This window comes from Odocoileus virginianus, chromosome 13 (genome assembly GCF_023699985.2).
Source record: "Odocoileus virginianus isolate 20LAN1187 ecotype Illinois chromosome 13, Ovbor_1.2, whole genome shotgun sequence".
NCBI lineage: Eukaryota > Metazoa > Chordata > Mammalia > Artiodactyla > Cervidae > Odocoileus > Odocoileus virginianus.
In genome coordinates, this window is record NC_069686.1 from 49,989,432 (window position 1) to 50,016,752 (window position 27,321).

At 38.9% G+C, this 27,321-nt stretch overlaps 1 protein-coding gene and 1 non-coding gene across 2 annotated transcripts in view; both read right to left on the minus strand.

The window, feature by feature from the left end:
• Window positions 1-27,321, minus strand: part of THSD7B (thrombospondin type 1 domain containing 7B) — a 970,494-nt gene that overhangs the window by 378,820 nt on the left and 564,353 nt on the right. The window contains exons 11-12 of the mRNA XM_070476270.1: window positions 22,521-22,650; window positions 17,925-18,028 (exon numbers count right to left, since the gene is read on the minus strand). Coding sequence (XP_070332371.1) covers window positions 17,925-18,028; window positions 22,521-22,650 — 234 coding nt within the window. The remainder of the gene's footprint in view (window positions 1-17,924; window positions 18,029-22,520; window positions 22,651-27,321) is intronic.
• On the minus strand, window positions 17,352-17,456 carry LOC139038099 (U6 spliceosomal RNA). Its single transcript, XR_011491046.1, has one exon. It is a non-coding gene; the product is annotated as a U6 spliceosomal RNA (small nuclear RNA).

A 27,321-nucleotide genomic window follows, 5' to 3' on the forward strand; every position in this document is an offset into this window, starting at 1 on the left:
AAAAACAAGGATTATGCAGAAGCCTCCAAATGTTTTCAAAATTCTAAAATAGCGTCACTGAATCACCGCAAAAGATTACTGATAAATTAGCGATTAAAGGTGTCTGAAATAAAAATATGATAACACTGACATATACAGAGGTCCGCAACCTTTTCGGTACCATGGACTGATTTTGTGGAAAACAGTTTTTCCATGCACTCAGGGGAGGGATAGTTTTGAGATAATTCAAGTGCATTATATTTATTGTGCACTTTATTTCTATTATTATGACATCAGCTTCACCTGAGATCATCAGGCATCAGATCCCATAGGTTGGAGACTCCTGATGACTGGCAACCTCTCTATGGCTCCTCTCAATTCCCTTTCTCCATGGCTCCGCTCAATCCCCTTTTATTTAAGTACTCTACATTTTAAAATAAGGTTACCTTGAGACTACAGGAGACCTTACTCAGACACCTTTCACTTCTAGGTCAAAGGTCAATTGAAAGGCCATAGTTACTTTCCTAAACCCAAGGAGGATCCTCAAAAGGATTTGTAAATGGATTACTTCCTAAGATCCATGAATAAATAAAATGGGAGTTCACAAGTCTGAAATTTGGTCATGACTACCAGTGCCTGCTAGGATTTTTTTTTTTTTTAAGTCCTCCTCCTAAGCTAGGTGAACCAGGATGGAAAGAAACATTCCAGTAATATGTGGACTGAGGGTGTCAGTCTTCTCGCAAATCCTAAAAGTAAGTATTTATCTCAAAATACTTGAAGGTATTGGGACACTTGAAACAGAAATGTCCTGCAAATCTGGCTCCCAAAACTCCATGTCAGAAGAATCTTGGATACCTTCTCTGTGCCTTTGTGATACAGATTTTCTACACCCATCTTCTCTAGAACTTAAGAACCATTATTTGAAATGTAAATGGTTCTTATCAGAAGGGAAAACTGAAAACATTTGAAAATTGGGCTAATGAGAAGTCTCACAAATCTACAAGTCTCCTCAATAGATATTAAAAAGTATAAGGTGTCTGCGTTAAGTGTCTGCCCATATGCCCATATATATGTATGTTGTAGATAAGTGGTATTTTTCTACTTCTAGATGTTGAAGCTGAAACTCCAATATTGTGGCCACCTGATGCAAAGAGCTGACTCATTTGAAAAGACCCTGATATCGGGAAAGATTGAAGGCAAGAGGAGAAGGGGATGACAGAGGATGAGATGGTTACATGGCATCACTGACTCAATGGACATGAGTTTGGGTAGACTCCAGGAGCTGGTGATGGACAGGGAGGCCTGGCGTGCTGCAGTTCATGGGGTCACAAAGAGTCGGACACGACTGAGCGACTGAACTGAAGATAGCATATCAAAATTAATCTGTAAAGGAACTCTATTTAATTGGGTTGATAGTCAAGCACTTTAAGGACTGACTATTCTAAAACTCTCATCAGAAATTCAGAAACCAACCCAAATGATTATTTCAAGTTCACTGATCTAAGATTATCTTTGGTAAATAAAAACTAGTTTAACTTTGTTGGATTACTAAAACAGAGATATCTTTGGAGCTATCAGCTTTAAATAAAATACTTTTATTCTACATAGGCTTAAAATTTGTCAGGAAGAAAAATACCTTGGTATGATGAAGTTTTCATAGGTAATCTAAACCTAATTTGTGGGAGCAAATGATTCAGATAGATGTAGTGTAATTTGGATAAGAGATACAGAAAAACATTTTAGCAACAATTACATTTTATAGTATATGTAGTTAAAAATAGCTTCCAAAATTCTTTTTGGTATCTTAGAGCTTTGCTAAGTTAAATTATTAGAATTCATTGAATATCTAGAGTATCTCCAAATAAGAAAAAAAAATATGGAAACATTAACAAACATAGGTTTATCTACTTTGGGCTTCTTATTACAAAGATACTAAAGATAAATTTGGTTCTATCAGTAAACATGTTTAGTGTCATGTTGAGAAATTTCCATGTCTCTAGAGATTATAAAAATATTTATTATTTTGTTAATGTAACAGTCATTTAAAAAATAGTCATTTAAAAGTCCATGATTCTTTACTTCTTAAATGTTCACTAAAAATTAAAGCTTCTAAAGGGTTAGGAATTCAAATGCTATTGAAAATTGTAAAAACAAAAAAAAAATTAAAAAAGGAAACTTTTCTTTATGCAAGAAAAATAGGATGTGTCTTTGACTAAAGAAAAGGATGAGAAATAAAGATGCATTTGTGTTCAGGGAAATGAGAGTAATTTTGTCTAAACTAGAACTTCCGGGTATAAAGAATAAACCAAAAGTATATAAAAGGCTCCAAAAGTATGTATAAAAGGCTAAAGAGAGAAAGAGAATTTTTCCTTGTGTAAACAGGCAGGCAAAAATTAAACTATTATAAGGGTTTATTTTTAATTATGCTTTAATATCAATAGTGTACTTATATAAAACTAGAACTTAATTTCTTTCAATTGCTAAATAGATAACTATTGTTTCATATTGATCTGTGATCCCATTTAGTCAAGTGTTCAAACCTTTTGATATCTTTGATGTGTGTGCTACAGGCATGCTAAGTTGCTTCAGTCATGTCTGACTCCTTGTGACCCTATGGACTGGAGCCCACCAGACTCCTCTGTCCATTGGATTCTCCATGCCAAGAATCCTGGAGCAGGTTGCCATGGCCTCCTCCAGGGATCTTCCCAACCCAGGGATGGAACTCGATCTCTCATGTCTCCTACATTGCCAGATGGGTTCTTCACCACTAGTGTCACCTGGGAAGCCCAGATGCCTTTGACAAACTTCCCCAAATCAAACTCTAAAAATAAAGTCTTTATGACCTGGAAGCAACCATGGGATTTTTCCAGAGAACCCATGGAACATTCCAAACTATTTGTCAAGCTAATTAGACTTACTTGATATTCAATATGTTAAATCACATGGGAAACACAGTCAAATAAGTTATGACATTGTGTCTGTTTAGGAATACATGAAATTATGTGGAATTCCTAGAAGTCTGATATGCCCTGGCATAAACTGTTGCCTGTCATCAAAATTGATGCTAACACTGAGAGGAATAAATGAACCCGAGAACTGTGTGTGTGTGGCGGGGAGGGTGGGGGGTGCCCTCACTGACTTTCATATAAAAGCAGCAGCAATAGAATCTGTAATGACTGTGGCACAGGTGGATAAAGTTCATTCTGCTTCTGCAAAAAAATGATCTCTCATTACCAAACTTTTGCCATCCTGATGTCCTTGTAACATGGCAACCATCTGCTCTTGAATCAGAGAAATTAAGAAGAGTAAACAATAATCATAAATGAGACTAACAGTTTAAACTATGGCAAACCCAATTAGTTAGTTCTTCCTGACCCTCTGGTAAACCCCATTTTTAGGTCTTTGCATTTCTTCATCTATTATAGTACCTTTAAGCAAAACTATTTTCATCCTTAGAGGTCTTGAATAACCTCCGTGGGGACCCTTTGAACATCTACAGCAGAAATCTCTTCAAATTTCACTTAGCGTGAATTTTCAGGGTGTTCTCATTGTATGTATGCATGTTCTCTGAATGGGTTGAAGCCATCCCCTGTCACAAGGCTGGGGTCCTCACAGTGGCAAAGAAAGCATTAGAAAATGTGTTTTTCGATTGGGATACACCTTCCACTATCTCCAGTGATCAAGGTACCACTTCATTGGGCAAATCATATCAGCCTTAATGAAAACCTGGCAAACTGCTGGGAATTATCACTGCCCTGTCACCCTCAATCACCAGGCAAGACGGGCAGAACTAATGGAAAGACTGAATTCAAGCAGAACAAGTAGTAGTTACATTAAACCAGTAAACCAAACTGAGGAGGATGCGCTGTTTCATTTTTTCCAGATTTAAGGAGACCTTTTCTCTTAAGCTATTTATGACTTACATGAACCTGGTAAACTATGCTTTACAATGATGAAACACTGATGTTTTCTTCCTATCTGATCCCTCCAAAATTCAGAAATTTTCAGCATTATTTTCATGACAATATATTTGTCTACAAAAGTTTAGTAAGAATCTGTTCTCCTTGTAATAGGGCACAATTAGAAAGACTAACTTTATCCCCATCACTTTGACTGCAATGTCATCTTTGAGAGAGTTGTCAACAGACTCACATATGACCATAGAGCTTTAAGCAACTGCTTGGAAAAATCAACCTGATCCCTGGCTTATAAGGTTTCAGCAAAGCTGTCTTAAAAGATAATTTTTATGATCAATCATTATTCTTGCTTCACTTATATCAATAACTCGGCAGCAACATGGAAACTTGTATTACTATATGTAAAATAGATAGCCAGTGGGAATTTGCTACAAGACTCAGGGAACTCAAACCAGGGCTCTGTAACAACCGAGAGGGGTGAGATAGGAGGAAGATGGGAAGGAGGCTCAAGAGGAAGGGATACCTATGGATATGTGTATATATGGCTGATTCATGTTGGATGTTTGGCAAAAACCCACATAATTCTGTAAAGTAATTATCCTTCAATTAAAAATAAATAATAATAAAAAACAACTAGGCTAAGTTATATATAAACAAATGAGTTTCATTGTGATTATACTTGGTAAAAAATGGGAGTAATTGTAGAGAGAAAAACTGTTTCCAACTTTGCAAATATTAGATTCTAGTCCTGTTAATTATCTTTGAGATTTTGTTGGATACCTGTGAGCTTGGATCTTGAATTTTTCTAGCTTCCTCAAATATCTGGTTACAACTCACCAAACTAATGTTTCCAATTTTCTCCCATCCTTCTGATCTGGAAGGGAACTTAAAGACAGCCCTAAAGCCCCACTGGAAAGGACCTCACCACGAGCTCCTGACCATTGACATTGCTGCAAAACTAGAATGTACTGACACATCTCACAGTTCAGGAGGACTCCACCTGACACCTGATCTTATGCAAATGCTGGAGACCACTGACTCAAGGAAGGGAAATAGCTGACATCAATGTAGATAGACTGCTTCAGTTCGAGATGCCAGATCAACACTTCCTCCTTTAGCTAAACATGAAAACCTTCCTTTCTTATTTTTTTTTTTCCTTCACATTTTCATTGGCCTGGGAAGATAAGGCTGTCATTTCTGTAAGGCATTGTACAGGGGTATGAAGGAGCAACCTCTAGAATTTAGGATGACTCTATTTCAGGCTAGGACATTGTCTTCCAATGTGTGCTAAAAATCTGATTGACTCCTGACTTGAATGGGTAAACACAGCAGTCCTTGTGAATGAAGCCATTCATTATACCTCCAAACAGGAATGAACTGTGCACTGACAAGTCTTGTGATTGTGGTAGTAGTCATTCTCCTTATTCTCCTTAGGCCTATCAATGCCTAGATGGCTGGCTCCCATCTTAGGCTATCTAACTATGCTCCTAAGGGCTCAAGGAAGGACCCACCAGGAGGCATTCAAGATTCAGGAACTGATTCCTCTGGCAGGACTCCACTTCCCCGGTTAAGAGTTAATAACAAATGAGATTATAATCAGGAACATTTCCTTAACTCTTAGGAGACACTGCAGATTCCATTATGGAGATATTAGCTTCCTCCAAAAAGACTATTGGACTCTCAGGCCACGCTTGTTTTTGATAATAGGATAGCTCTTGATCATTCCTGGGCTGAGCAAGGAGGTGCCTGTACTTGCTGTATCTGGATTGACATTTCTGAGGAAGCTGAAACTCAAGTATGTAAGATCAGTGAGTAAGGCACTTAGCTTAAAGGGTGACTCCTTCAAAGGGTTTCTTTGACTGGTTTGGGTCTTGGAGACCAGGGCTCTGAAATGCACTGCAAACACTGGAAATTATCCTGTTTATAAGAATAATAATCCCCCTGGTGCACTGTATCCTCCCCTGGTTTCAAATGCATGTTTGCAGCCATGACCAGCAGGAACACCATCTCCCTAAGACCAAAACATCAGAAAAGAAGCAATGAGAATAACCAACATAAAAATTGTGGATCTGAAGTTGTGACCTGTGAATAACATTATGGTTCAGCAAAAACATCATGACCTATGATTACTACACCAAAGAACAACAAAGCAGTAGCTGAGACTAATGCTAAGGCCTTAAATTTTTAGCATCTTGCTCAGTTAGGCTGATAATCTGATCAAAAGGGGGTAATTATTAAAGAGAAAAGCACAGGGCCAAAATGGTGTTACTTGTGCTAAAGCCCATGATGGCAAATCTGGATTTAATATATGACACAATTGAACTTTTGACCTTTTCCAGAAAATTACCAGTCTAGAATTGTCTGGTCTACACCAATGAAGTAATCTGCCACATGAGGCCTCTGTAACCCCAGAGGAAGAAGAAATCTGTATGACACAACTCTAACATCCCTTCTCCCCCACAAAATGAAAGTCCTGGCCTCAAAATCCTTTCTTTTCTTTTGTTAATAACTCCCTTGCCTCATCCTTCTTTCTATATAAATCTTTTAATTTGTACAACTCCTTGGAGCACCCTGCTAGTTGTTAGATGGGCTAAAAGACAACTACATCTTCAAATCTACTAGGTTGATTTTTTTTTTTAACAATACTCAAATATTGTGTATCTCTCTCCTGTCTCTCTCTCCTTCCCATTTTTATGTTGGTATTTATGTCACTTATGTCAAATTTTTGTGATGATACTGTTTTCACTGGACATTTTAAAACCATTGAATCTTTTAAAGTCCTCATTATCCTTAACTCTGTATATAAATGAAGCTTTCCTGGTGGCTCAAGTGGTAAAGAATCTGCTTGCAATGTGGAAGACCTGGGTTCGATACCTGGATTGGGAAGATCCCCTGGAGGAGAACATGGCAACCCACTCCAGTACTCTTGCCTAGAGAATTCCCATGGATAGAGGAGCCTGATGGGCTACAGTCCATGAGGTTGCAAAGAGTTGGACACGACTGAGTGACTAAGCACAGCACAACACTGTGTATACTTGTAGCTATACATTCTTATTTTTCCATAAAATTCCTTTTATGTATATTCCCTCTGATCCATTCCCAAAGTTACTACTGTGGCATAGGCTTTCAAAACCCTTTGTGGTGTAATTACAAAGCCTTGGTTGATCCCAACCCAGCCTTCTTGCTTTGAGTTTCTCCTTTTCAGGATCTTGTTCTGAGGTTGATCATCCTTAAACCTACTGAGTTTAATTGACTGTAGTAGAGTTTTAATTATCATTCCTCACAGCTTCCCAGGTGGCTCAGGGGTTAAAATAATCCATCTGCAATGCAGGAGACACAAGAGATATGGGTTCAATCCCTGGGTCGGGAAGATCCTCTGGAGGAGGAAATGGCAACCCAGTCCAGTATTCTTACCTAAGAAAATCCCATAGACAGAGGAGCCTGGCGGGCTGCAGTCCATAGGGTCACACAGAGTCAGACAGGGCTGAGGCAGCTGAGCGCACACACACGCATGCATCCGGGTCAAAAGATGCTTTGTGTCTTACCATGTGAATCCTTCAAAACGTGACTGGCCTAAAAAAGGCACTTGTTTTACCTCTTTCGAAACCACAGTCAATCCTTGGTGTATGAGAGGCTTTGGTTCCGGGAGCTCCACTCAGATACCAAAATCCACTAATGCTCAAGTCCTTTATATAAAATGATCCTCTGAATCCACTGATCAAACCAATGCCTAATCTGTGGATTCAACCAGTCACAAAATGAAGACTTGATCCACAGTTGGTTGAATCTTTGGATATGAAACCCATGAATATGGAGAGCTACCTTTATGCTTATTGAAAAGTATCTGCTTGTAAGTGGACCCGTGTATTTCAAACCCATCTTACTCAAGAGTCAACCATATTCAAATCCAGAGCAGAGGTCTGTCTGAGTTTTGTCGCTCTTCTGTTAGTTTTTAGAGCTTTTTATGTAAGAGGGCTCATTCTCCTCTTGCTGCTGCTAGAGGAGTGCTGAGGTTTCCGTTTCCTTTAGAAATGCAAATAAAAATGCAAACTTAACCTCCTTCTGATACAACCCCAAAATAGCTCCTGGGCTAAATAGAAATGAATACCTTGACCTTAGGAACCTGAGAGCTTAGGGAGGCCTGGAGATTTATATATACTTGAAGATACTGAATTCTGGTCCTGAACAAGAGAAGCATAATCCTATTACATTCACACAGCTTGCAGTAGACTTTGAAATTCATATTACATTCCTGAAGGGAAGATAATTCTGTAACTAAGAGCCATGCAAGTCAAAAGAGAAAATTATTGCTCCTGGTTTAGCAAATAACTGTATTCCTAAAAAGGGGGGAAAAAATCCCTTCCCACCCTCCACTCCTCATTCCATCAGGGAAAAATACCTGCTGGTGATACGGGTGGGGTGGAGGTGGACAGAGGAGTTACTTTGTGCTTTGCCTTATAGCTTATTATGTTAAAAATAGAGAGGCAGGCATGAGACAACATCTCTGAATTTTAGTTCACATTACATTAACTAAAGCATCATGCCCATGCCTTAGGTCACTCACCTCCTTTAATATTTATTTCTAATTTATTGCCAATTTTTGAAAAAATGTGCATATTTTACCTGCAGGAACCATGAAAGCCACATAGCTAATCCTACCCTAAAACATGCAAAGAAAATGAAAAATAATCACTCAGTATCATTATTCACTTATTAAAATGCAATCTTTGCTATAAGTCCCACATTTTACTCTCTAATCCAATGCCTACTGTATTATAAAATCTGCTGTTTTGTTAAAATCCAAGATATTTTCACTTAGAGAGCTGCCCTACATTGTCAATTTAATTTCTACACTCTAACCTGATTTTTTTTTAATTTATGTACTTTAACATTATATTTGAAAGAGATTTTTAAAGTTTCTTAGAATCTTTATAATAAATTGTTTCCATATCAGGTGATGATTAGTAAGACAAATTAACAAAGAACATCATGTCTTCCAACTGGTTATTCTGATGTTGAAGTCAGAACTGAAGTTACAAATTCCTCCAAGAATGATAGTTGATACAAAGAATCCTGGGGTTGGATAACTTCTTATCTATGAGATGAGCTCACAGCTACCAAAAATGAAAATATGAAAGTTTTTGAAAATAGTGTTTCTCATTGTCCAGATTGGAAACCCTAGTTGATATGGGGTTGCAAGTGGTGTCATGTACTCCCTTCTTGAAATAGACAGGAAAGATATCACCAAATATCTTTAATCATTTAAGAAGCAGTTACATCTGTGGACAGAGTTCTGGAGGTAGCTAGAGTTACTCTTGACTCTCTCCTGGAAATGCCCACAGTTCATAGCTAATGTAGCTCATTTTTGTTCAAGTTTTGAAGCTAATGGAAGAAGTTATCTTTCCCCTCTCCCTCCTTCACCAAACATAAAGATAGAGATGACAGTGACAATCTTTGTCTTTGACTATCATTCAGTCATAAATTCTGTATATTTGTTTCCCTCTCTGAATCCACTGAAACAATTTTTTGCTGTGATCTATGTAGATGAATATGACAAAAAATAAATTTGTGCAACTTATACGGCTAAAGTACTATGACTGCCTCCACCTGGAGATTAAAAAGTTCAATTATTCAGAGATATTCTCTTAAATTCTTAAAATGAAAGGATATTAGCAAACTTAACTTAATCCTCATATGTATCTGCGTGCATATCTGTGTGCACTCAGTCATGTCCGACTCTTTGTGACTCCATGGACTGTAGCAAGGCTCCTCTGTCCAATGGGATTCTCCAGGCAAGAATATGGGAGTGGGTTGCCATTTCCTTCTCCAGGGGATCTTCCTGACCCAGGGATGGAATCCTAGTCTCCTGTGTCTCCTGAGTCTCCTAAACTGGCAGGCGGGTTCTTTACCACAGAGCCACTACTGCTACCGCTAAGTCCCTTCAGTCGTGTCTGATTCTGTGCAACCCCATCCCTGGGATTCTCCAGGCAAGAACACTGGGGTGGGTTGCCATTTCCTTCTCCAATGCATAAAAGTGAAAAGTGAAAGTGAAGTCGCTCAGTCGTGTCTGACTCTTTGCGACCCCATGGACTGCAGCCTACCAGGCTCCTCCGTCCATGGGATTTTCCAGGCAAGAGGACTGGAGTGGGGTGCCATTGCCTTCTCCGACAGAGCCCCTAGAGAAGCCCTAACATCATCCTACCTATTTCTAACTCTTTGACTTTTAAAATAAAAGTAACCCGGAACTTACACTGAAAGTGGATTACTTTGTCCAAGTTCCCCACCCCCCCCCCCCCCGGAAGAACACCTTTAAAAAAAGTAAAAAAAAAAAAAATCTTTATTTTAATTGAAGGATAATTATAATGCTGTGATGGTTTTCGCCACACATCAACATGAATTGGCCATAGGCATCCATGTGTCCCCGCCCTCCTGAACCCTCCTCCCACCTCCCTCCCTACCCCATCCTTCCAGGTTTTCACAGAGCACAGACTTTGGTCGCCCTGCATCATACATCAAAACTTTTAAAGAGAACCCTTCATTAAAAGTACAGATTACCACTATAAAATAAGTCAGGGGGTTGTAATGTACACATAGAGAATACAGGCTCTAAGGTAACAACTTTATATGGTGATGGATGATAACCGATCTTATTGCTGAGATCATTTCACAATGAATAATGAATAAAATGAATGAATAAAAATACCAAATCACTATGTGGTACACATGAGACTAATACAATACTGTGTTTATTATAACTCAATTTAAAAAAAATAATGAGATCCTCTGAACAAAATGAAAACACACAGGTTCCATCTAGACTATTGTGGAAGAAGTCTATGCCTCTCATGGTGATAAACCAATTTAAGGAAGAACAAAAAGATTTGATAGAACATTAGAGATCTGCCTCCCTTGGTCCCCATAAACATTATTCAGTGAGAACAAACCAAAAGAGAACGCATGTACTTCATGGAAGTCACGAATATCTAAGGCAGCACAATTTTGATCTCCAGTACTTACTCTGTATCCATTACAGTGTCATAGATGTCAAGACGCTCTGCTATGATAGAGTATACCCACAAACTTCTGAATGAGAGGAAAGCACTATCCTAAAGAAACATACTGCTAAGTCCATTAAACTAGCTTTAGAGTAGTCACTGTGAATAGCAAAACAAGAATCAGACTACAGTATCCACAGACAAACTCACTCCCCTTCTAACATGCCCACATTCTTACTCATTCTTGTTTTAGTACTGATATTCTACCCTATGAAGGGTAGACACATCAAAGTACACTGGAATATCTAGGTTTCTTCCTCTTATACTTTGATTTTCCATAGAAGCTGAGCTATCATTCCTTCTTTTTTATACAATTATTTTTATATTTATTTATTTATTTGACTGTGCTGCATCTTAGTTGTGGCCTGCAGGATCTTTAGTTGCGGCATGTGGGATCTAATTCCTTGACTTGGGATTGAACCCAGGTCCCCTGCATTAGGAGAGCAAAGTCTTAGCCAGTGGACCATCAGGGAAGTCCCTATCATCCCTCCTTAATTCAGATCAAGCACAAGAAGCTGTGTAGAGAGAATACCCAGTCTTTCCTTGAAGGATGACATAGGACAAAGGAATCTGAATGCCCATTTCCTTGAAGACTGTATAGATATTAAGTGACAGCTGTAATTCTATTTGCCCTTCTATACTTTGTTTTCCTGTTTTTGAGTAAAAAGTATTATACAAAGGTATTCTTACTGAGCAATATAAACATAGTAAGATAAAATAAGGAGCACTTCTGTTTGGGGTGGCATAATTGCTTAGAAATCATAAAAAGCTTTCTTCGTGAAAAAGAAAAAAAAAGGACATTGGGTAAAATATATCCATTCTAAATAGATCGCAGGGTTAGCCCAGAGGAAAGGAACCAATAAAGCACAAGAAAAGCAAAAGCTCAGGATGCAAGGTACACAAGAGAGACAAACTTCATCCTCAGGGTTTCTAGAAAATCTTGGAGACTTAAGTTTCCACTTTCATGGCTTTAAGGCCTGTTATGAGGAATTTCATAAAATACTCCATGCCAGAAGTGATGACCACAAAGGCTGGCCCTCAGTGTAAGGACAGACTGGAAAGAAACATGCCAAGTAACACATTTGCCATGGCCACTTGTATGTCTACAATTTAATCCGTGATGGTGAGGGGACCAAACTGTTTTGTGAGAATTTATAATCCCAAGCTGGCATTTCTAGGTTACGGTCTGAATTCATGTTCCCTCTGTGATTCAAAAAAAATCCTCAAAGAAAAATGTAAATGGTAAGTGCTCCCAGGTTGCTGGGCCTCCATGGGACAGAAGGGTGTAAAAGCCACACCCGACCAGCATCTTATGGCAGTGGAGGAGGGGTCTGAGCATCTCCCAGTTCCTCACTTTGATCCTCCTGACTTCACGCAGCCTCTTGGCTGCTTCACCCTCTGACTGTAGTCCGAAATCCACAACCTCCCTGGTTCTACATCTGCAAAAAAACCCTCCAGGCTCCTACACGAATAGGAAAAGGTGGGAGCCTGACTCTCCAGGGTAAGGGGCAGGGTGTAGCGAGTGTACACGGCTCTTTAGTCAGACTCTCAAAAGCTCCTGATTTTGCCCCCACCCCCAACACATACACGCATGTGTGCACACACACGCTCACATACAGCCTTGCACTTCCTTCTACACTTTCTTCTGTAGAAGGTAGTGCATTTTTGGAGTTGTTCAGGCCAGAGGACCTTGTTTCTCGTCAACCCTCCATCACCATACACACGTATAACCCTGCTCGGCAAATTACTGGATTTGCCAAAAAGTTTGTTCAGAATTTTCCATAAGATGTTACCCCATATTTTACTTGTATCTCCATCCACTTTCCACATCATATGACTGAGTTTATAGATGACTCCTAAATTTGCTTGAAAGTGAGCTTATTGTGCTTCTTGTTCTCTGGAACAATTTTATAAAAAAATTTATCTCATTGAAGTTTACATTTTTGTTACTCTTTCATGTTTTTCTTGTTGGTTTTGAAGTAATTTTAGAGAAAAGAATGGAGTAGAAATACATTTGTTCCACTCTCTTAAAACCAGAGACTCATCCTATTGATTTAGAAGTGCAAATTTCCAAACAAGCCAAGATTAGGAATTCTCTGATGTTGGGGTCTAACTTGGGGAAAACAGAAAGAATGCTGAGACTGAAGAATTGATGCTTTTGAACTGTGGTGTTGGAGAAGACCCTTAACAGTTCCTTGGATAGAAAGGAGATCAAATCGGTCAATCCTAAAGGAATTCAACCCTGAATATTCATTGGAAGGACTGACTGATGCTGAAGCTGAAGCTCCAATAATTTAGTCATTTGATGTGAAGAGTCGACTTATTAGAAAAGACCCTGATGCTGGGAAAGATTAAGGGCAGGAGGAGAAGGAGGCAACAGAGGATAAGATGGTTGGATGGCATCACCAAATCAATGGAAATAAGTTTGAGCAAACTCCAGGAGATGGTGAAGGACAGGGAAGCCTGGAGGGCTGCAGACCATAGGGTCACGAAGAGTTAGATGTAACTTAGTGACTGAACAACAGGTATCTATCTACTTTGTCTACTTTGAAGGACTATCTGGGCTCCAGCTAGAATCCATTTAAAACACTTCTAAGATAGATACAACAATTTGCTACTATAGGATAACTTTCTAAATAATTTAAGAGCAATGTCTTTGCAGAATTCACTAAATGATTTTGCAATTGAAACAAACCATAATTATCTCTAGTATCACAGAGCATCAAAGTCTAGGTCAACATACAGCTACACTGTGTCCTGTACAAAGGTACCATTTTATTTTTGGCTGTGCAGCATGGCATAAGGGGTCTTAGTTCTACAACTCGGGATCAAACACTCCCTGTGTTGGAAGCATGGAGTGTTAACCCCTGGACGGTCACAGAAGTCCCAAAGAAACCATTTTTAAAATACTTCATTTATGTAGATTTTGCTGATCTAAATATTTAATAACAACTTTGCAACAGAAAGTAAGTACAAGCCTTGGAATAACAAGATTATATTATTATAACAATTTTCTGACGCAGGGAAACAAAATGTTATTAGGAAGTGGTTCCTTCCTGTAATTCATAGCCATTGTACAGCCTCTGAAAAGTCCTAAATCTAACTGTCTTGCACATCAAATTTACATCTGCAAATGTTCCGACAAGGACATCATTTCCAAGTTATAGCTATTAGGGACTGAATTCTAACCCAAGCTCAATCACTTTTCCTTCAACAAGATATCACACTGACCCATTACACTGGTGACTTTATCCTGATTGGACATAATGAGCAAGAAGAAACAACTCTAGACTCACTGGCAAGACATTTTCTTGTCAGAGAGCTATAAATAAATTTGAGAAAGTTCATGTGACCCCATGGACTGTAACTGCCAGGATCCTCTGTCCATGGAATTTTTCAGCCAAGAATACTGGAATGGGTTGCCATGCCCTCCTCCAGGGGATCTTTCTGACCCAGGGACTGAATCCAGGTATCCTGCGTTGCAGGCAGATTCTTTATCATGTGAGCCACCAAGGAAGCCCTGAGAAAGTTCAGGGGCTTTCAACTCCAGTGAAAGGTCTGAAGGTCCAGCCATGTGAGGCATGCTGAGAACCCCTTCTAAGGGAAAGACACCTTATTATATATGGCCCTTTCTACAACTGAAATAGAGATATAGCATCTAGCATACTGTGTCTCTTCAGATTTTGGAGGCAACACAGTCCTCATTTGGGTGTGTAACTCCAGCCCATTTGCCAAGGGATCTGAAAAGCTGCTAGTTTTGAGTGGGGTCCAAGAAAGAAAAACAATCAAATAAACAAACTCTGTAACAGGTTCAGGCTGCTGGGAAAGCTGCTCTGCTACTTGGGCCACAGGCTCAGCAGATCCAGTGGTGCCTGAAGTCTCAGTGGCAGGTACAGATGCTCTGTGGGGCATATGGGAGGTTCCTATAGGTGAATTGCTGTTTAGGTCCTTCCGATTGTGGAGCACAGCCCTGCCGTCCTCTGCAAAGGACTTCTCTCCATTTGAGAAACAGCTTTTGGCCAGCTACTGGGCCTTCAGAGAGGCTGCATGCTTAACCACACACCCTGAGCTGCCCATCATGAGCTGGATGCACAGCAGCACCCCATCACCACATGGACATGGTACATATGTCATCAAACCCAAAGAGGGCCTGAAGGCACAGTAAGTTACATGAAGAAGTGGCTCAACTGCCCACAGTCCACACCTTTGCCAAACTATCCTCTCTCTTCCAGTCTGCACATACATCCTCATGGGGGAATTTCCTACCATCAGTTAGCAGAGGAAAAGAATACTTGGACCTGGTTTATGGATGGTTCTGCATGATATGTGGGCACCCAAATGGACAGCTGTGACACTAACCCCTTCCTGAGACATCCCTGAAAGACAGTGAAGGAAGTCATCCCGATGTATAGAACTTCAGGCAGCATGTACTGCATGTTTACTTTGCTTGGAAGGAGAAACGGCCAGCTGTGGGATTAAGTACAGATGCACATGCTGTGGCCAATCATTTTGCTGGATGGCCAGCAAAAGGAACACAGTTAGAAAATCGGTGATAAGGGAAGGTAGGCATGTGTGGTATGTGGATAGACTTCTCTGAATTGGCAACAACGTGAACATATTTGTATGCAATATTTGCATCCCATGTGAATACTTCCTAAAGACTGACCTCAATTGAGAAAGATTTTAATAAACATTGGATAGGATGACCCATTCTGTGGATATGAGTCAGCCTCTGTCCTCAGCTAACCCTGCCATCACCTAATGAGCTCCTGCACAAAGTGGCCATGGTGATGGGAAGGAAGGCTATGCATGGGCTCAGCATCATGGGATTCCATGCATCCAGGGCAACTTGGCTGCAGTCATGTCTGAGTGCTCAATCTGCCAGCATCAGGGGCCAGTGCTGGGCGCCCAATATGGACCATTCCCCAAAGTGATCAGCTACACAGTGGCAGGTTCATTACACTGGACTACTTCCATCATAGAAAGTGCAGTGTTTTGTTCTTACCAGATAGGTAGTTATTCAAATAGGATAAGGATCTGCCTTTCCTGAATGCAATGCTTCTATCAAAATTACCCACTGCAAGATAAAACTGATCACTTGCCATCTGCCTTTACAAGGATGAAGTCTCTAGCCACTGCAGTCACTGACCTTCAACACACTCAGAAAGGAGTTCAGGGCAATGATCAGCAATGAGGCACTCTGTGCTCTGTGATAAACTAGCAGAGAAGGCCTTCAGATAGTTATGTATTTTCAAGAGAAGATTTTGTGAGCTCAAATTCTTGCATCTTATATCTAGCAAAGCACTGAAATCACTAACGAAGACATCTACTCCTCAAGACTAGCAGCAAGTCTCTGGCAAAAGGTGTGCTTGATAAAATGTATCCCCCTTCACTATAAACATATACATAATATCCACCTCCCCCACTTCCTCTCTGGAATAGCTCCTCAGCTACTTAAGTCACCATTCTCATGCTGCTGCATTTTCTCAGTTGACACTACCATCCATGGACTTACAGGACACCTTGTCCATCGTCGTGATATTCCACACAACATTATTTTGGATCAAGGATCTCACTTTCCAGAAATTGAGACCTGGCAATGTGCCCATGCTCATTGATTCTACTGGTCTTACCAAGTCCCCCACCATCCTGGTTTGATATAATGGTGAAAAGGTCTTTTGAAGACTTAGTTACAGCACCAGTTAGGGGGCAATATCTTGCAGGGCTAGGGAAAAGTTTTCCAGAAGCATCCAACATGTGGTGTTTTCCTTTTTTTCTCCCATATCCAGGATTCACAGGTCCAGGGGTCAAGGGTGGAGATAGCACTGACATAGCTTACTCTTACTCCTAGTGATCCATTAGTAAAATGTTTGCTTCCAGTTCCTCTGCAGTCTCATGTTCTGTTGCCCTAAAGGTCTTATTTCCAGAGGGAGGAATGCTTCCACTAAAAACATAGCTATGATTTCCTTGAACTGGAATTTAAAACTGCCACCCACCCACATTGGGCTTCTTACACTTTAGAATCAACAAAGAAGGGAGTTATGCTGGCTGACTGATCCTGACTAATATGATAACCTATGCAATAGGAAGAGAAATAATTCTCAATATGCTTTTCAGCTGAATTATGAAACCAGTGATACATAGCTGGTCCTACAAGGCCTGAGTTTCGCGATATACATCCCTTTAGTGACAGAGTGGTCAGATTTTAAGAACAAAGCCTTCTTGTTAAGCCTTATATCACTGGCATGCGAATTCTGAATGAAACAGAACAGTGAGCAACCTGATGAGTTTCTGAGTGCTTTTCAGAGATTTCAATATGCCATACCTTCTAGACATTGATGATAAAAGGCACTTATAGGCAGATCCAGAAGTCAATTCACAAGATCTTCCAGAAAAATTTTAAAATATGGAGTGTATCACAAATCTGCATGTCATCATTATACAGGAGAAATGCTAATCTTCTCTATTGGCCCAATTTCAGTATATGTGCTACTGAAGCAAGCACCAGAAATTTTAATATTTCCTTTCTATGCATATTCCGTATGAAACATACAGCAAGTACGTACATAATAATCAGGTGTAAGTCATGATTGCTATGATTTCATTCAGCAATGAATTCATTCATTAATGAGCATCTAAAATGTACAATATATTATCAGACCCAATTTCAGCACATCCCTTCATTCTTTGACTAATATTCATTGTGCATTTGGACCATCAGATAGGGTATGCTAATGACTGAGAACATATACTTTCTTACATTGCATTAGTCCCTAGGTGCACTAGCTAGTTATGGTCAAAAGGTGGTTTAATATCAGCATTAACTAATGCCAACCTTAAACTCAAGCACTCATAAACAATCTAATCCAGTAAAATCATAACTTATCCAAATATAAAAACAGATAACAATTTATAAAAGCAATATAACTTTGAATTACATTTGATTAGAAAAACTGTTTTGAAATTCCCTTACCTCTTGTTTGCACCCCCTTTCCGCAGGCTTCACTGGTGCCCATTACTCCCTGCCTGACAGACTCTGGCACTAGGATACAGGGGCTCCATTTCTGTGGCCTCCATCTGTGATGACAAAGAACAGCAGACTAGAAATTTCACCATGGCAAACATACAAAAGAAATACTGGAAATAGGTGAATTTGAAACCCAAAGCATAAAGGTAGTAATTCAATAAAAATGGATTTGAAACCGATGTCATAAAAGGGAGCCCTGGCACACATTAGGGATGGCATCAGTCTCTCTGCCCCACATCCATAGTTAAAGCAGTAATTCCATTTTTTAAAAATGTGGACATTTTGCACATAAGCCTTAGTGGATATAGCAAAGTGGCCATAAAGAAACATTAGAGGCACAGATCAAATCTAGAAGGTTTAGCTCTGTATGAACTTAAAATTGTTTAAAGAAAAACAATATAAAAAAAAATCAAAGAGAGAAAATTTCTATGTCCTATCTGAGCATTAGAGAATCAAGGTGTGAACATCTGAAAATTTTAGGTACAAGCCTTCATACTTGATTTTCTGTTTCAAAATTTTTACAAGGTGTTTCCTAGGATTTTAGGGTAGCTCAAACATCTCAATAGGTTATAGAGTAAAGACAAGGCAGGAGGCCATAGGGACTTATCTATGTGATAGTTTCTCTCAGAGAAGAGAACTGGAACTGTCTCTGAGGAATGACCCATATTTCTTCTCCACAGAGGAAAGAGTATGTAAGGAATCCTTCTGGCTTCCCTGCATGTGTGTGTGTGTGTGTGTGTGTGTGTGTGTGTGTGTGTGTGTGTGTTTGTTTAAGGTGAATAGAACTATACTTTTATGACCTGCAGGGAAGAGTATGACCTGAGCCCTTAAACCTGTGTCTTTGGAATGTTCCAGAAAACCCAAACCCTAAATGTAGCCACAGATTTTGCTCTTTCACTGAGTACATTTTTGTACTTTTTCACATAATCCAATACCTCTGATAAGAGGTGCTGATTAAAAAAAAAAATGAAACAGAACCATTAGGCAAAAATATTATTGAGCAGTGTGGCAGGATGAAAACATCTAGAGAGCTGTTGTACATCAGAGTGCACACAATTAAAACTACAGAATTGTACACTTAAAAATGGTTAAGATGGCAATCTCTGCTGTATAGCCAGATGGTCCAGGTTTACACATACATGCATTCTTTTTCTAATATCCTTTTCCATTATGGATTGGTACAACATTGTAAATCAACTATACTTCCATTAAAAGAAGCTAATTCAGAAAAAAAAAAAAGGTAAAAATGTAACTTTTATGTTATATGATTTTTATCACAATAATAAAGAAATCTCAGCAGAGAAAGAATAATGTATAACAGAACATGGAGTAGACTTCCTTTCCTCAGGAAAAATCATCTTAAGGAACCCTCTTAGTTATGTGAACATAGATTAATACAGCATGTGAAGATAACTTAGTATAACCCACATATTAATTAATTAACATAGTTTATCTCAGCAATCACCACCCTCTTCTCTGTCTAGACTAAGTGAGTCTCACTTACTGGAGGTGAGGCAGTGAGGGTGTTAAGAGATAGATACAGACTGTCTTGCAGAATAAAGCAAAGTACATTAAAATGTAAAAATAAAAAAACTAAATATCAGTGACCTCATTCAAGTGGCTTCCATATTGAAAACAACTGAAGAACTGGTGAGGAACCAGGAAACAACAGAAAAACCTGCCCCATTAAAAAAAAAAATCACCTATTACTTTTTAAGTAGTTAGAAATTTGCTTTGTAGATGCATAGGCTCATTAAGTATAATTCTAAAACACAGACACAGAAATGGTAAGGGAGTTTAGTCTAGCTTTTCAACTGGGATATGTCATTCACTCACATCCCTCAAGTTCTTAAAATACTTACTAAAGTGAGACCAAGGAATTCAATTCAGCTTAGTGAGCTAAATAGAAGGGAGAAATGTCCAGAACTCTTGTTAGATTCACAGTTTTAGAAGGATAAGCCTGGGCTCAGGGAGCTTACGTGACATGCCTGAGATTGCATGTGAAAGGGCAGGCAAGCTGTCAGTCCTAAATCCTTAGATGATCAGCCACAGACTCTTGGAGACATCCCACTGCCAATTCTATTTAGGGGTATATCACCCACACTGTCTTCCCTTTTGCTTGCATTGTCAGCCATCCCAAATATGACTCAATTGCATATTGCCTCTCTTGAATGAAAGTTACTTAAGAAATGCCCAACACAAGAGGGACACTCTGCCCTTCCTTCTGCTTCCTTCCTTCTGCCTCCTTCCTTCCACTTCCCCTTGAAAGCAGAAAATAATTCTCTCCTTTGAGAGGTGCCCTTCCCACCCACATTTGGAGGTAGAAGGAAATCCTTACCACTAGGGAATTTAGGCTATATAAACCTTGGTACTTTTAAAATTTACTACCCCAAGCTCAGACTGTTTAGAGTTTTCATGGATTGAGCACCCAAAGCCTACATTTCTTCATCCCATCAATTCTTTACTAATTTATTGTTTCTTTGTCTAAACAGTATAAAAGCTGCCTGCTTTGGCTACTTCTTAGGTTCAATTTCTATGGGATCTCTATGCATATGAATTAACACTTGTTACATTTTAATAGTAACCTATCTCTTGATAATCTATCTCATGTCACTTTTATTATTAAGCGAGCTATAAGAACTCATGAAGCGTAGAGGGGAAAACTTCCTCTCCCTAACACTAACTTAAAATTAACATGGTGGGAAATGCTCAAATTCATAGAAAAAATTCTATAGACATTGTGATTCTGTTTTAAATTGTGAATGTCTCAACTTAATGGAGTAAAGAAAAGGGGAGTCAGAAGAAAATGATGAAGGTCTACATTAACTTGCCTCTCCAACCAATGAAGGGAAGGCAAAACCTAAAGAGGAACTGGATGTTCAAAATTCAAGGGTGTTTGACTAAGAGACTCGTGCTGATAAGTTGGACACACTTATCAGCATCAGGAGACATGATACAATCAGGCAATCCAGGCAGAGTGGAACTCATTTCTTGGGAAAACGGCAGGGGGTCATTTATGGAAACTAGTTCAAGATTGAGTGGCTACACTGAAGGATCACATGAGGGCAAATAGAGTGGAGAGTAGGAAGAGAGACCACTAACAGTTTCCAAGATTTTCTCTGATTATAACAGCACTGGGTTCAGAAATGTCTAACATTATTTGATTTGGCTAATTTTTTTTTTCAATTGACTACTTTCTCTGAGAGCTCTTTCACTGAGCTAGAAGTTTCAATATTTAAACGTGGCACAAAAGGATGGATATTGACAGTGTTCCCACAATGGCCTGGCGGTTGATGAAGAAATACTGGCAGTCTGGGCTTGTTCCAGTGCTGATTCATGCCTTTCCCAAACTGGTTGTTAGATAGAAACAAAGGGAGAAAATGATGATGAAACTGATCATGATTGGGGCTTCTTTCTAGCTAATGGGAGGCCTTCTTAAAAAACAAAACACAACAAAACTTACATTTTCCAGAATAAATTAGCTCATTTAAAAAGCATATTTGTTTTTATTTATTTATTTGGTTGCACCAGGTCTTTGTTACAGCATGTGAGATCTTTAGTTGAGGCATGTGAACTCTTAGGTGTGGCATGTGCGATCTAGTTCCCTGACCAGAGATCGAGGCTGGGCCCCTTACATTGGGAGCTTGGAGTCTTAGCCATTGGACCACCAGGAAGTCTCTAGAAAAAATTAGCTCTTGAATCATATAGATTTAAGATACAGTTTCTCAATCAGGGAAAACCCTAGACATTTCGAATAAAGGCATTTTTAAGTGTGCTGATAACAACACGGTTATTAAGACCCTGGGCTTGTTTCCACAAATCAGTAAAACCCAACAGTGACTGAATTTAATCCAGAAGTATTAGTACTTTAAAGCAGTGCTTCAATATTATGTTAAAAGAATGAGAGTTTATGACTAAATACACAGACCTCAGGTACTGTTTTTATAAATAATAATCACTTACTTCCCAGAGGGGCAAATATAGGTAACATATATAGTTTAAATGTTACTCACTTTCTTTTTCTAAAGACAAAAAATTACCCATAGGTTAAGCTTTTTTCCTAAGATTTCTTAAAATGTGTACATGACAAAAATTGAGAACCAAAACCATTTTTGAACTAAAATAAACAACTATTAAGGCAGTATACATTTGTTCTTAGTGCTTGATTAAAGGCTTTAGGATGAGAAAAATAGAATGAGGTAAGTTGTGTGTTTGTGCGTGTCCAGTAAGGACCTCAACCTGCATATCTTTGAATTCTAATCCTGAAAGCTGATTACCTGGGTGGCTGAAGTCAAGCAGCTCAACTGCAATCAAAAAGTGGTTGTTAACCTTTTTCATTTTAAATTAGACTTTCACACTGTTTACTCTCTCAAAATATACTCCAGAAAAGGGGAAAATAGTGAGATATGTGAAGATAAAAAAATACTACCTCTTTGTATTTCTCACTACAAGTGTTTCATATAATAACCACACACTATATAAGAGCAAATAGGTCATGGCTTATACTAAGGTCTAATGATTATTTTGAAAGCAATTAATTACCGATATGTGGAGCACAATGTCACATCTTCACACTCTCGCTCTTCAAATAAGGTATCTGGGCATTCTTGGCCTCCGTTGGCTGCTTCTTGGATGATAATCCTATACCGAGACTGTTTTATTGTAGCATTTCCTGAAGTAAAGGAAAAATAAAATAATAGTGCCCTTTTATGTGGAGGCAAAGAAAAGTCCAGGGATAGGGAGCAATTGAATAAAGAAAAAGAAGAAAAAAAGACGGACCCATGGAAAGACTACCTGGGAAATGAAAATAACAAGAAAAAACCAGAGATTAATACTCAGCCTTACTTCTATGAGAAAGACACATCACACTTACTAACTGTGATTTCAAATCTGTATGTTCTAATATGGGAATATTGTTTCCCACTGATAATATACTTTAATTAATCAGAATCTATATTATATTTTGCATAAAAGTCCCACAGCATAATCTGAGAGGCCCCAGAAATGCTCTTTGATCTCAAAGCAACAGCTCAGGGAGTTAACGTTTTACCAAAAGCAATCCTCTCCCTTAGGTGGGGTACTTCCTTCTTTAGGCTACTTTTTACTATGCAAACACTTATTAAAATTAATACATCACTAACATATTTATTTATGGGAATTAGTTTATTAGATTTCTTATTCCTCACAACCTGAGGTAATATGCGTATAATTAGAATTTAGAGAAGAGGCAATAAAATTACAATAGAACAAAACATTATCTTCCTGGTTATTTTGCTGAACCACAGAAGTACTAATGGGCACCTGGATAAGAAGACAGCTGATGTTCACTTTAATGTGTGGGGCATTCATTTTCTAATCTTTAGATGCCTTCTAATCAACAACTACTTCCAAAATCAATAATGGTGCTTAGCAACTATTTCAATTACCATGTGTAAGATATTGTGCTCGATACACAGATACAAATTCTTGAATTCACAATGAAATGGAAAGAAGAAGGGGCAGACAGATACACACCTAGTTATGAGGCTTTGCAGAGTGAGATGTGTCAGACACTGGCACAGTATTAGGAGAGTACAGAAGAAAGCATAATCATGTGGGGAAACCAAAGACAGTTCCTAGAGAAGGTAGATTTTATTCTGGCATTTGAGGGATAAGTAGAAAAATAATTTTTTTTTTCAGAAAGCAAAACACAGATACAAGATGATATTGCTTATATGTGGAATCTAAAATATGACACAAAGGAACCTCTGTGAAACAGACAGACTCACAGACATAGAAAACAGATTTGTGGTTGTCAAGGCAGGGTGGCGGGGGAGAAAAATTGGGAGTTTGGGATTAGCAGATGTAAACTATTATATACAGGATGGATAAATAAGAAGATCCTCTTGTATAGCACAGAGAACTACACTCAATATTCTGTGATAAACCATAATGGGAAAACTATATTTTTAAAAAGAATATATATATATATATATACACACATATATATACACATACAACTGAATCACTTTGCAGAAGAAACTAACACAACTGTATTTCAATTCAAAAAAAAAAGAAAAAAATTAAAGTCTGAAGCCATTTCAGGTCAAAGAAACAGTTTGAGAAAAGACACAAAGTTGTAAGAGTGCATGGACTTAACAGAGAATGTTAACATAACTGCATTCAGGAGAAAGATGTACGTGTCTGGGGCTTGTGTGAGGGAGCTTCTGGTGGCTGGAGGAAGAACACAGAGAGGGTTATAAAGAATGGAGAGAAAGAGATGCCTAGGAGAAAACCAAATTATTTTTTAGCTTTAAGATAGCTAATGGACCTAACCATACAAAGAAGGAAATTTCTATAGCCAGCAAACTAAGTGGAGCCAAAAAAAAAAAAAGGAACAAAAGGGGCTTTTATTAAAATTATATATTCACATGGTTTCTAAAAACTAATTAATGCAAAAAGACTTACTATAGTGAGAAGCAACTGACCTACATGCCATTCCCCATCTTCCTCCTTCCAGAATATTCTGAACTCTGTTTTTAGTCCTTCTGTGGTTACCTCCAAATCTATAAATAATATGTACATGTCATCACTTGCTGTTTTATTCACTTTAGACATCATCTATTGACTTTCTTCTGTAATCAATGAATATTTATTTTCCACTAGCTTTCATTTTTTTTATAATTGTATCACTATTTGTATGCCTCTCCTCATTATTTAAAGATTTTATATAACCTGCATTTTTTCTGTCCCACTCCGTACTCCCATCCTCCATCAGATCAGCCACCATGTTTCTAAAGGGTCTTTCCGGGCAGATGAACTTCCTTTTTTATCACCATCCGCTCTCTGCTATATTAAGTCCTGTCTTCCTGTGCTACACGGTCTGTTTCTACGCTCTTCAGTCTTTGTCCACCGAATCTTTCATAAACAAGTTTAGATCTCTCAATCATGGATGGAACTCTGTTTTGGACAAAGAATTGGGACTTTTAAAATCCATTTCTACCACTTTAATGAGATTATGGGAAGGGGAGACTAAAACTTGAGATGTATGAGGTCTTTGGGGGTTTCCCTTATAGCTCAATCAGTAAAGTATCTGCCTGCAATGCAGAAGACCTGGGTTCGATCCCTGGGTCAGGAAGATCCCCTGGAGAAGAACATGGTAACCCACTCCAGTACTCTTGCCTAGAGAATCCCATGGACAGAGGAGCCTGGTGGGCCACAGTCCATGGGGTCACAAGAGTTAGACATGACTTGGCGACTAAACCACTACCACCTCCATGAAATGTTTTCCATCTGCTGCCTTTTTGTCCTTTCTTTGTACTCAGATCCAACCACAGAAGGTATGTAGTAGTGGCCACCTTGTTCACTGGCTTCTGGTCAGCTTTGGTCAAAGGTGGTTTGGGGCACACAGTGGAAAGAAAAAAGTTGACAGAGGACGAGGAGACAGAGAGAGAAGAAAGATCAGGGTACTTATTCCACCAGAGTTCATCCTCTAAATCACTTCAAAGTTGGTTCCCTTGCTCCCCAGAGCCACAATTCTAATGGAGTGGTACTCACCTGCAACTAGTTTCTTCGAGTTCTTCTAATAGCTCCTACAGGCATCAACTCTCAGGCTCCCAACTGTCCCTAGCCAGGTACTATTGGTTTCCATTAACCCTGTCCTCTCCTTTGTATTATAAACTGCTCCTTCATTAAATTTTCCCCATTTGAGTGGGCCACCTATTTCCTACCAGAACATGCTTATCAAGTCAAAGGACAGTTGCTATTATTCGGCTGAGAAGAATGGTATAATTAACCTCTTTTTAATGTGGTTAAGGCCCAGTGAGGAGTATAGAAAAAGAAGGCTAAGGAGTGGGGGGGGGGGAAGTATAATTAAAACAGTTCTATATAGTAATATGCAAGCTATCTTTATCGGGGTGGGGACAATTTGGATAAATAATTGTGCCTTTAGGAAAAAGTCTCCCCCGCCCGCAGTTAATTCCAATTACATTGTACTTATTCTGGTAATTATTGTTTACCCTTAGGATGTGTGGGTTTTGTGTGTGTGTGTGTGTGTGTGTGTCCATTTGCTTTGTCCAAGTGTTATCTTAAAAGTCCAGAAATAAACATTGAAGACAATAGGAACAATTGAGGGGTTGACTTTACCCCATATTGAGCGAGAACATAGATCAATACCTCTCCCTTCACAGGACACACACACACACACACACACACACACACAGTGCAAGCTCACACTTGATGCATTCTACCTTATGGTGTAATTCCAGGTCAAATAATTCAAAGTTTTAGAAAAATAGTCACATTGATTATCATGCTCTATAGATCTTTAGGGGAAGGTTGACCAGAACGGACTCTATGGGCAAAATAAACTTTTAGAACTGAGGTCACGTTTTTCCAGAGAAAAAATTGATTGGCATCAGAGAAATTAAGAATTATTTCATGTCTTTGAAGAGAGAGAGACAAATAAGAGAGGCCTCTAAATAGAAGGAAACACCCCCAGGATCTGCGAGACACCAGTTAAGACTTTCTTGTGATAAGTGAACATGTGTTTCTTTTTTTCTTGAACATTGGAAGTGTCAAATTTCACATTCAGGTTTAAGGGATCTTCCCCTTCCCTATGATGCACAGTGCTTCAAATTATGACAACAGAATTGGTTTTGCAGAATGGACACGATTTAGCTGATGTCATGGGAAGCTCAAGGGCAGGCAGGTCTACACTTGAGATGAAGCAGTCAATCCTCTTCTCACACATGAATTTTGAAGGCAGCATGAGGGTAGTGGTTTTGTATCAAAATAGGACAATACTTCCAGAAACGTGAGCGGTGATTAGCAACAAAAGAAGTGGACACTCCTGATAGCACCCAATATCATGGCGTGAAGCCAGACAAGAAAAAAAAGAGAAAAAGGAAGCCAGACAAGAGAGGATAAGCAAAAGGCCAAGTAGAAGCTCTCAGGAAGTGACGTCAGTTTCTGTTGCCTTTGAATACATAAGAAAATGACTTCTGAGAAGTAATACTGAGAGGCAAAAATAATGGCTTTGCAGGTGGAAAACATTCGTATTACATATGTACCTAGAACACATTAGAGATTTCTAAGAATTATTAATCTATATCAGATCCATTTCTGGGCATTTTGCATATGTTATCTGATTCTTTTACTATATTCTTTATGAGGTTGGTAATATTACCATTACTGTTATGACACCCATTTGACAGACATGAAAACAGAGGTCAGAAGGGGTCAATATTTCCACAAAATAATTTCCTATCTAGGATGACAAGAATAGCTAGGTAGACATCCAAACCCATGACTCTTCCATAAAAGAGACTTTAGAGTAAGATGAAGGGAAAGAAAGGGGCATTCC